General features: G+C 36.5%; 1 protein-coding gene across 1 annotated transcript in view; it reads right to left on the reverse strand.

The window, feature by feature from the left end:
* Positions 1–2,767: 2,767 nt before the first annotated feature.
* Positions 2,768–12,138, reverse strand: part of ANKAR (ankyrin and armadillo repeat containing) — a 92,485-nt gene continuing 83,114 nt past the window's right edge. The window contains exons 17-22 of the mRNA XM_043996621.1: positions 10,271–10,429; positions 9,183–9,300; positions 8,391–8,500; positions 6,837–7,033; positions 4,522–4,568; positions 2,768–3,648 (exon numbers count right to left, since the gene is read on the reverse strand). Coding sequence (XP_043852556.1) covers positions 3,383–3,648; positions 4,522–4,568; positions 6,837–7,033; positions 8,391–8,500; positions 9,183–9,300; positions 10,271–10,429 — 897 coding nt within the window. The 3' untranslated portion in view covers positions 2,768–3,382. The remainder of the gene's footprint in view (positions 3,649–4,521; positions 4,569–6,836; positions 7,034–8,390; positions 8,501–9,182; positions 9,301–10,270; positions 10,430–12,138) is intronic.

Raw genomic sequence — 12,138 nt, forward strand, 5'->3', positions numbered from 1 at the left:
TTATTTCTTTTTCTACTCAAAATAGGTAACAGAGGCTACCCTACAACTAGATGCATGTCTGTGGTGATGGTGGTGGTAACAGTGATGACAGTGGGCCTAAGCCCTGTTAGATGAGAGAATGGGCCATAAAGAGAATGTTCTTCATTTAATGCCCAAGAAAACTTGTTACTGGCACCCTCACAATATTAAGGTAGTCATAATATGAGTGAGTGAATGAATGAATTTATGAGTGAATGAATGAATGCTTATTATTAAGTGCTTACCATATGCTAAGCACTAGGGATACAGAAAGAAAAGTGAGATAGTCTTTGCTGTCAGGGAGCTCATATTCTAACAGGTGTAACAGTTTATAAGAGAATTCAGCTGCAAGTCAGATGGAAATATTCATTGGTCCTTATGATGCAGCAGCAAGGCAGATGGGAATCCATCTTTATGGTCTTTTTTTTGCGGGGCAATGAGGGTTAAGTGACTTGCACCAGGTCACACAGCTAGTGTCAAGTGTCTGTGGCCAGATTTGAACTCAGGTTCCCCTGAATCCAGGGCCAGTGCTTTATCCACTGTGCCACCTAGCTGCCCCTTTATGGTCATTTCTGTTAATAAAATGGTATCTGTTTCTGACACTGAACTATTTAACAGTGCTAAGGACTTTGAGGGCCAGAGTCTTCTTTACTAGGTCTTTAATAATTGGGGTTGTTGAGGAGCAGGGGCCTGCAGATCCCATTGCTGGGTTGGGTCTCTACAGGGCAATGGATGTGAAGCCAGGCTGGAAGCTAGGCTGGAAGGTGCCATTCTTAGGGCCCTTATGCTCAGAGTGTTAAGCTAGTTTACCTCCACCTGCATCTGAGTGAAGGAGATGGTTGACTAGGTGGAAGTATTAGCAAGTAGTCCATCTTCTTTAGAAATGGAAAAAATTATTACAAGTGAAAACATGTAAAGAGTCTTCGTAAAATCCTTGTATACCTTTAAACAATAATATGGCTTATAGACTTACTATACTATACATATGTATATAAGCAGCTAGGTGGCATAGTGATTAAGTGCCAGACTTAGAGTCAGGAAATCCTGAGTTCAAATTCTATCTCAGATATTTAGTAACCGTGGCCCTGGGGCAAATCACTTAACCTCTCTGCTTCAATTTCCTGAATTGTAAGATGGGGATAATAGTAGTACCTTCCCTTCAGGGTTGTTATGAGGATTAGATAACATTTGTATAATTCTTTGCAAATCTTCAAGCTCTATTTAAGTGTTATTATGTGGCATTTAAAAGCAACTTTATTAATGTTTAGGATGGCTACATTGCATAATTGCATGTAATGTATTATTTCATATCCTATGACAAATTAAACAATAGGTACAGCAGACAAGGTAAATGATGACTCTTGCTCTCAGAATCACTGAATTCACTAGAATTTCTTCTCATTGCCAGAAAGATTGTTTGTTAAAAGATTTCTGTGTTAAAAGCATTAAAACTGAATGATGCATTTATGAAAATCCTATATTTATGTATAGATTTTAACCCCATTAGAGAACTAGGAAAAGAGACAGGAAAGAATATTGGATGAGAGTCCACCATTCAGTATTTCAAACATGGTAGTTCTGTAGCTGCATCAAGATAATTATATAGATCTTGAGCTGGCCCCCTTAGAGGCAGGAAAAATGCCCTTGCCCCTCATAGCTGAAAACATAGACATGTCTACAGCTCTGCCACTGTAGGAGATTTGAAAACCTTGCAATCTGTCATGGAGCCAGTTTCAAAGCTGACTCTAGCCAAAGTAGTCTTTGCTTCCATGGTTTCCAGAGATAGCTCCTGGTTTTTTCACTTGGGGAGGTGTGTTTCAGTATTAAAATTTGTAGATAGATAGATAGATAGATAGATAGATAGATAGATAGATAGATAGATAGATAGATAGATAGATAGATAGATAGATCTCCCATGGATGGCAAAGAATGGCAAATTCTTTAAAGTCCTTTATTCACTCTCCCTTTTTTAGTAGTAAATGTGCCTGTTTCCCGATTCCACGGATTTTACCTCACTGCACAAGATGCAGCATAGAATAGCAAAGCTATTAATTTAGAATTTACTGTGAAGGCCAAATGTTTTTTAAAATTGCTTATGTGCTTTTCAAGTGATATATTGGGGGAAATGGTTACACTAACAACAATATATTAATTATACTTATTATTATACTTATATATATATAAAATTATACTTAGCTATACTAGAAATCTGCTGAGAAGGTCAGAAGTGAAGAATGGATTGCAGCAGGATAGATATCAAAGCAGCTGCTCTATGGCGAGCTCAAGTGGGACAACTGCAAGCAGGACAGATGAGGAAAAGGGGTTTTTAAGGACATACTAAATCCCAGTTTGCCCGACCAGACCAGCCATGGACTGCCATAAAATAACAGCGGTAGACAAGTCACTCTGGTGTGCATTGATCAGAAATAGAGTAATTCATTTTAATCAAAGGCAGCAAGTATTCCAAAAAAGGCCAGCCTTTGCACCTGCCAGGCAAGCCTTCAGTCTTATGAAAAGAAAGAGTTCATGAGCTTCCTACTTTTCAGGCCTACTTTTATACATGATAAAGTCACTGTCAGCAGTGCCTTCTTTTCCTCTGGGGAAATAATTATGATATTTTTTATGGAACGTTTTAGGATATACATTATTAATGTTTTAGGTAGGGTCATTTACCTCTTATGATCTTTTGTATGCTTTCTAAATTTAGCCAATTAAAAAAAATCACCTGAGGCAAGTGATTAGTAATAATTGCATCCACAGTGCCTGGTGCGTAGTAGGTATTTAATAAGCATTTGTTTGTTTTCTTGCTTGATTGAATACAAATTAAGTGAAGGAAACTGTGACAGACTTATAAAAACTAGTACTCTAAGCTCTCATACACCCTTAAGTACCAATGATTAGATAAAGAGGTATCATTTTATTTGACTATCATACTGGCACTTTCCTCTCATCACAGCTTTGGGCCTATTGAGTAGCCCCCACCATGCATACTTCCTTTATCTCCCATGCAGCACAGTTATTCAGGGTCATCAGCTGATCAAGATCCTTTCTTGTCTCCTGCCTTTATTTGAGTGAGGGACACTTTATTTGGGTGAGGGACACTTTGGGAATTACAGCCTAAAAGAAGAGGAGTAGTGTGCTCCAGCCAGGCCTCTTTATCCTCCTTACATACTTGTTTTAAAATGCTGCTTATGACATAAATATTCATTTGTTGCCATTGTGTCCATCATGAAATTTTATTAGGTTTGAGTGCAGTTATTCTAATTTACTACAGAAAGTTTTACTCATTGAACCAATTTTCCAATATCAGTACTTGGAAATTCCTCTTTTAAAATGTTACCAGGCTCTCTAGCCAAGAATGTTTTCATGTTGAAGTGGTTTGAGGGTTTTCCTGAGTGTCATGGGTGGCTTTCTTCTGTTTAATTTCCTTGAGTTGGCTCAAAGCCATGATTCTTGGCCTTGAGACTTTTATAATATCTGATGAAGCTGAAGTTGAAAAAGAAAACATTCTACGAGAAGTAGTGAACCTTGTTGCTTTGAGTCTTCCTATTAAGTTGCCTGTACGAGGTATTATAAGCAAAGAATCTTTAGGCTGAATTTTAGCTTTTACTTTTCTTCTGTGTTCTTTACCTAGAAATTAGAGAACCAGAATTACAATTATTATTCTCAGATTTTTGTCACAGTACTGAATCCTAAAGTAAAGGGGAGATGGATTTGATTTTCCCATTTCAAAATTCAGTTCATGTTCTTGGCCATTAGAACTGTGATAATAGAGTAATGAGTCTGATTTTTGCCTTTTATAGGTTCTTTTATTACTTTATTCTTATTATTTTCATTAACTATTTTATTAAATCTTTATTAACTTTATTAACTCTTACAAGTCCAGAGTGAGCATTAAGTATATGAAATTGCTGTGGAAAAAAATCATTAATTAAATCAAGATGAGTGAGAGAAAAGTTTTGGGGGGAATTGTGAATCTTGCATGGGAGAGGACGTGGTAGGGCTGTGTTTTAGGCAGAAGGAATACACTTGAAACTTTTAGATGGGAATAGAGAATTTTTAGAAGGGAGCTTAGAGGTCATCTGATCCAACTTTTCTAAATAAGAAAACTAAATCTCAGAGAGATTTAAGTGATTTGCCCAAGTCCACATAACTAGTTAGTAGCAGACTCAGGACTAGTACCTAAATCTCCTGACTGGTTCAGTGGTTATTCTTCCGTATTATGCTGCTTCTTATGAAATAGAAGATAATCACAGTGATTCTCCCCTCACCCCCCACCAAAAATCCTTTAGAATTCTATCACATGAATTTGCCCAGTCAAAATCTTCATAGATTAGTGGTATCTGAGGTACAGATCATAATATCATACCAAGCATACATTTGACTGAAGTGGAGAATGCATGTGGGCAAAGAATTAGTTATGGTTTTTAACACCTTCATGGCCACAAAGAGAATAAATAATCCAGCTTCAACTAGCCAAAAATTTCTTAAGAAAAACATTACCTTTTTTAAAGACAGGAATTATGGATGGGCCTCCATTTATCTCCAGACTGAAAAGGAAATTACAAGTTAGAATGTATTCATTAAGTGCTTATTCTGTGTTGAACACTAAGAATACAAATAGAGGAACAGTTGCTGCCTTCAAAGAATTTATATTCTAATAGAGGAAGTCAGCATATAAATGGGAGTGATAGCCAGGGAAGGGAATGTTTGGGAAGTCACAGGGATGGTGAGTTGATCTATGGAACCATCATAAATACTTATACCATATATAGTTTGATTGTTTGGTTCTTTTTAAGATCACTTCTACCCCATATGCAGTCACTAATGCTCTAATTCAACCTTCCAGATTTAGCTTGCTTTTGACACTGCTGAGTTGTACAGTTATATCCATACATGTTAAGATCACTAATGAATTATAACTAAGTTCCACCATAATATGGCACCTCCCCATTGCCCATTGATGGCCACTAATCCTCAGAAATATTAACTGTTTTCTTACTGGTTGAGATTGAGGAATAATGTGCCTATAAACCTGTAAAACTCAATCCAGTAAAGAAAGAGTTACTGAATAGAGCCAAAGCAACCTGATAAGTCACTAGGAAGGCCCTCTCCTCCATACCTCCTGCCCTCTCCCACCCTAAATGGGCCAGTATCATTCTATTTATTTTTTCAGAGAAACTAAAATTGGAGAGAATAGGTTCTCAATCTGTGTTGCCACTTGGTCATAAAATAAAGCAAACAATGCCCCAAGGGGGCTTAGCATAGTGCCTGGCATATAGTAGGCACTTAATAAATGTTGATTGGTTGGTTGATTGATTGATCATGAGGTAGAAGGGGAAGATAATGAACTTGTGAAGGTATGATGAGATTGTAGGCAAACTTGAGAGCCTACTTCCACCCACTAAACATTAAGGCCCACCATATATGTAGGGACATATGTGGAGCAACTCCACACACTAGGTAAGAAATTTCCAGGATTTCTAGTGGAAGGGAAGGAAGAAATGGGAGAAGGGGTACTTGGTATTACTATTTTAAATCTAAAATTTAAGGTCTCTATGTAAACCTAATTTAAGCTTTTCTAATCTAAATTTTAGCTACTCAGAAATGAATGTCATTTATAATATTCCCTTGGAACTCATGACTCCTTAAATGCTATTTATTTCTAAATAGTTTTTCATAGGACGCATTAGTATAATTTGGTGGTATATGCCTACTAATAATAAATTTATACAGTAAATTGTGTTTGTATAGCATTTCTTCATCCAAAAATCTTTTATCAACTACATGCATCACTAGTTCACTATAAATGTTTATTTATAATGATGGGCCCCCAGAAATACTTAAATATCCAGAATTTCCCTCTGAATTAGAGAAAAATTAACTTTTGTTTGGATTCATTTTAGTATTCAGTGTTGCTGTATTCTAATTCTTTTGAGAAATTAGTGACCTTTCTGTGGTACATTCTGTATTAGTTAGAATACTTGATTATCCATGACACCAAATTCTCTGACATCTAGATAACAAATGTTAATTGTAGAATACTACAACAGTGGTTCTTTTATATCATATTGTATAGTTAAAAAACTTCTGGTAACATAAGCGGTAATATGAAATTTGGGGAAAAGTAAATCCATCTTGGGCTCTATCCAAAGAGATTTAATTAAAGAAAGTACAAAAAGAGTTACATAAAATAAAACCTTGAAGCTCTAAGGAGGGATTTTATTGTAAATTAAAGAAAACACCACATATTTCATCTCATCTACAACCACGCATCTGACTTAGTCATTTTCTAGCCTTTCAGAGTTGAACCCAAGTGTTTGGCCTAGTTCTGGATTAACCCTTTGCCACTCCCTGGTGGTCATCAAGCACAGGCTTGATGACTACTCCTCCAGTATATGGTACAGGGGATTTTTGTTAATGTATGGGTTTGAGTAGAAAGTGTGAGGCTCTGTGGATTTGGAAAAAACACTGCTGACATGAAGATTGGTTTCAAGGTTGTCCTATCGTTCTACTTTGGATCTTATCTGTAAATAATATAACTTTCTAGGAATTCTCTGGAATAAGGATAACCCTAGTCAACTTGTACCCCTCATTATCTAGGTCTTCTAATCTAGATTTGGGATCAGAACTAATCCAGGCCCCCAAGGTAGGCTTTCAGGTTCACCAACTGGCATTATGCCTGTCAGAAATATTTCTGAATATCTAATTTTCACTGGACATTTTGAAATCTAATTGAACCATCTATGTAAATCTAACTAAAAAGAAGCTACCTAAATATAACTTCATTACCATAATTTCAGATAAATGCATGGTACCTTATAGAAGGCAGCCCAACTTTTTTTTGCATTTGAAATTCCTTTACAAAATCTGGGCTAATACTTGCATCTTTGCTGATGTTATTCATTAAACGAAGGAATTGATTTGGCTTATTCCTGCATTCCTTTAACAAGTGTCGGTAAGCATTTGCATTATAAGTTAAGTAGCCAAGAGCACAGGCACAAGATATACGAACCTAAATAAATGAAACAGAAACATTTCCTTCTTGGTTGCTGATTTTCATTTTTTTTTTAATTTCAAATTTTCTGAGTCCCTCATCAAATATTTAATAGGAATTAACCCAATATTTTTTAATGGTAGATATGTATCGCCCTACAACAGAATCATAAAAGAATGTCTATTCCAACCACCTTATTTGACAGATGAAACTGACAAAAGTAGAACAGCCACACATATGCTCCTAGTGAGGGCAATATGTTTCATACTGCTATGAATACATACATATGTAAACAAATAATGTATGTTTCATACATTTCAATGATGCTTACAATATTGCCCAAAGGTCAGGAGAGAAAGAATATAGGGATAGCTTAGGAGGTCCCAGAAGAAGATCTAGTCATTGTCTTTAAAAATCTGCCATACTGAGTATGAAGCAGGGGTTGGCATATATATGTTTCAGGACCTGACACAGGAGTTCATTCCAGACTGGTATAATGACCATTATTTCTGAGTCTTTATTGCTCTTACTCACAAGAGGGTAGTGGGGGAGCACTTAGCACCAAACCAGTATATTAGCTGGCATACCACCTCTCACCCACATACACCACTAGCTAACCACTGGTTCTGTTAGTTTATGGTACTTATTTAGGCTTATAGTCATCTAACGCAATTTTTCTTATGTCTTATATGTGACGGCTAAAAATTAATTTTTTGTCATAATGTTTTTCTCCTTTTCACCAAAAGTGGTAAAAAGGAGAAAAAAAATTCTAACATAAAAATTAAGGGATGGGGGCAGCTAGGTGGCACAGTGGATAAAGCACTAGCCCTGGATTCAGGAGGACCTGAGTTCAAATCCAGCCTCAGACACTTAATACTTACTAGCTGTGTGACCCTGGGCAAGTCACTTAACCCCAATTGCCTCACCAGAAAACAAAAAAACAAAAAAAGAAAGCTCCACACTACACAGTAACAGCGACATTATGTGATGATCAGCTGTGACAGACTGCTTTTCTCAGCTATACAATGATGCAAGATATTTCCATGGGGCTCATGATGGGAAATGCTCTCCACATTCAAAAAAAAAAAAATTAAGGGATGACCAATTCCTTCATAGTCAATTCTATTCTGGAGTTGCGCTTTGATTTAAGAATTAAGTTAATGGCTGTTAACTTTTGGATCATTGGATAACAGGAATAAAAGATGAGAAGTAAATATTACTAAAAAAAATCCTCTCACCTTTTAAGCTGTTGTTACTATGAACCAAAGTTTATGGGTTATGAACCAAAATTATGAAGCTACTAACAGGGAAGTGAGAAAAGGAAAAATTATACCTTCCTTATATTACTTAGGCAGGGTGAAATTTTCTGTTTTACCTCTTCTTTTTCCGAGTACAAGTGGTAGCAAAGCCTTTGAATTGTCCTCAGTGTGGTAAAGGCTTCTGTAATACCAGCTGTGGTATGAGTCAAGCTAGCTATCAAATTTCCTATAAAAGAATAGACAAAATTGTTACACAAAAGGATATGTAAATTTTTGCGTAAAGCAAAATCAAACAAATGTTTAATAAAGCAGTACAAATGAAATTCTTTGAAAGATCAGAGTAGGGAGAATTTACTTTCATCTACAAAGGATTGAAGAAAGCTTTGTGGCCATAAAATACTCTATTAAATGTGACCAGACAACTCATACGTGTGTATTGTTGTAAATGGGTACAAATATGTCTACCACAACTGGAAAAAAAATCAAGTGTTCACTCTCCTAATGGTAGAGAGTACTGTCATCTTGTTTGGGGGGAAAAACACACAATTCTGTATCCCAGGAAAATAATCAAAACACAATTTCAGTGATTATATTTATTGCTTGTGTTTTTCTAGAATTCTCCTAGTACTGGAAGTCTCTCCAAGGCTTCCCCACACAGGTCAGTCAATCATTAAATATTTATTAAGAACCTACTATGTGCTAGGCATTATGGTAAGCCCTGGGGATACAAAAAGAAGGACAGTCCCAATTCTCAAGGATCTCACAGTCTAATGGAAGAGACAGGTTCATAGGAACCTAAGCCCCAAACCACTCTTTACAGAATTACTCATTATCACTTGAGTTAACACCTATTGCTATAAAATAGTTAATGAAAATAATTTTACATATGACTTTTATTATTTCCTTACCTGTTAAGACCAGAGTAGCTGTCTTACATGAATACAGAAGATCAACTAAAATAGTAATGCCTCTTGCAGACAAAGTAATGTGATCCACGTCTACGATAACTTTGGCTAACACGATTATCTGAAAACAAAGCAAGACATCAGATTTGTTCTCTGGAGTAGGAATCACAGGAAACAGTTGGAACTAAAAAATTTTATTCACTTTGTTTTCTCCTACCAGGTAGGAAAGTGTAAGGAAAAAATTGGGAGACCGCAGTAACTAGATCCTCTGCTCATCTTGGGGTCACTGCTACCTCTTCAGTGACCTTCAGGAGTAAATCTACCCCTTCTCACGGTGTATGTAACCTTGAGAATTATGTGGAACGTGGAGAAGAAATAGAAACAGTTGTGGTGGCTACAGTTATTTCCCAAAGGGAGTAAGATAAAAGATAATGAAAAGAAAAGTACAGGGGTAGATCAGTTAGTAAGTCATAGAAGGGCAAGGGCTATCTGGCATTATAATGATCAGACTAATTTGACATGTTCCCAGTGAAACGGGGTGGGGTGGGGGGGAATGTTACACATGTAATTAGACAATAACACAAATGCTTACCCATACAATGTGTGCCTTGCATGAGATTATATTGTGTTTGATGATGTATATAATAATTGATGCATGTTCTTGTTTTATTTTTTTCTCTCTTAGAATGTTTATTGGTTTTGTATTAACATCATGCATGTATTATATAATCTGTTAACCACGCTTAATTTGCTGCTAGCAAGTTAATCTACCTATTGGGGACATGGGGCTTGGGGGGAAAAAAAGAGTAATACTGTACAAGGCAAATACAAATTTTACACGTCAAAATTTGGGGGAAGGTTTTTTGGTTTTTTTGCGGGGCAATGAGGGTTAAGTGACTTGCCCAGGATCACACAGCTAGTAAGTATCAAGTGTTTGAGGCCGGATTTGAACTCAGGTACTTCTGAATCCAGGACCAGTACTTGATCCACTGCGCCACCTGGCTGCCTCCAGGAAGGTTTTTCGAATTACTTGTAATATTGTTCTAAATTTAAGTATTTACTGATTTGGGAACTATAATCTACTGTTATACCTGAAATGCTGCCATTGCCCTTTCAGTCTCAATATCCGATTTCAGAAAAGGTTCAAAAATAGATATGGAAATTGCTCCACTTTCCAATATTAGGTACTGTTGATAGCGATTATTGAATGCAAAAAGAGTTATTGCATAGCCTGCTCTTAAACAAATATCCTAGAAATAAGAAAAATAGTATCTTTAGGTCATTATCATATCCACAAATTATTGAATTAGCAAAATATACAGCATTCAATTCATAAACTATATATTAAACTAGGGATAGAGAGTGGATTTAGGATTTCAATGATATGCAGAACTCCTGAATGAAGAAATTCCTTCTACCAATACAGGTCATCATTATCTCCACAACTTACAGCCTTAGAGAGTTCCCTAGAGCTCTGAGAGGCTGTGACTTGGCCAGGATCACACAAACCAGTGTGTATCAGAGGTGACTCTCAGGACAGTTCCTATCCATTACAATGTACTGCAAAGTTAGACAGGTTGCAATCTATGTTAGTGCAGGGAATTCCCACATCAGAATCCTTTCATGTTAATGAAACTCAGTAGGTATAGAAATAGTACAAAAGATAGAGTTTAATGATAGCAGAGGACTCTATGATCCCATTGAAATTCTTCATTTCTACATTTAATATTCATTTTAGCACTGTTATTTCTCAGAAACCCAGAGTTGTCAGGGACATCATAGTACATCTCTTCCAACATCCTTTCCATTTATGACCAAGAATTTCCATACATACCTTACAAGTGATCATCTAACCATTACTTAAAGAATTCTAGAAAGGAACAACCTACCACTTCTGGAGTCATCCCTTTCCATTTTGGACTTTCTCTAATTGTTAGTACTTAGTATGGTGCCTGGAACATAGTAGGTGCTTAACAAATGTTTATTATTGATTGTTAGGAAGGTTTCCTGGTTTCAAGCCTATAAATCTTCCTCATTACAATTATCAACCATTGCGCCTGGTTTTGTCCTCTGATGCCAAGTAGAAAATGTCTACTACTTCTTCCATATGATGGCCCTAAACATCTACAGTTCCTTCAACCAGCTGTCATATGGCATGAACTTGAGGCGTCTCACTGTCTTGGTTGCTGTCCTTTGGAATCTTTACAACCTATCAGCGGTCTTCCTATTAACATGGAACCCAAAAGGGAGCACAATACTTGAAAGGTAGCCTAAGGAGGGCAGACTGGTGCCGGGCTCCTGACCCTCCCAGGCTGATGATTGCCTTAGTTTCTTGACTAATAGTACTTGCTGGTGACTCCTGTTAAATTTGGTATCCACTAAAACTTTGAGATCTTTTTGAGATGTATGACGGTTTACTCCCACCCTTCCTCCATAACAGTAGCCAAATCTTGAATTTGTGAAATCGACTTTGTTAAGCCAAATATATGACTTTATATTTCTCCCTACTAAGTTTTACCTTATTAAATATAGTCCAGCATTACATGACATTATCTGTGCCTCTCAGTTTTGTGCCATCTTCAAGTTTGATAAGCATCTTATTTATGCCTTCATTTTCAAGTTATTGATTAAAATGTTAAGCAGCATAGAGTAACCAAGCACAGTTTCCAGCAGTATTCCAACCTCTGCTAAGTTGACTTTGAGCCATTTATGATGACTCTTTGTGTCTGATCATTCTATCAATTCCAAACCTACCTGGTGGTTAAACTCTTCTTAGCCCATATCTCATCGTTTTTACAACATAAAAAGTATGAGACTTTATAAAATCCTTTACTAAGAGCTTGTTGAACTATATCTACAATATTCCTTTAGTCTGATGTGAAAAGTATTTCTAAATATCTGGTTTTCATTGGAAATCTTAATATCTACTACACATATCTCATTCGGTCTTCCCAACAAC

This window comes from Dromiciops gliroides, chromosome 3, assembly GCF_019393635.1.
Source record: "Dromiciops gliroides isolate mDroGli1 chromosome 3, mDroGli1.pri, whole genome shotgun sequence".
In the NCBI taxonomy this organism is placed as follows: domain Eukaryota; kingdom Metazoa; phylum Chordata; class Mammalia; order Microbiotheria; family Microbiotheriidae; genus Dromiciops; species Dromiciops gliroides.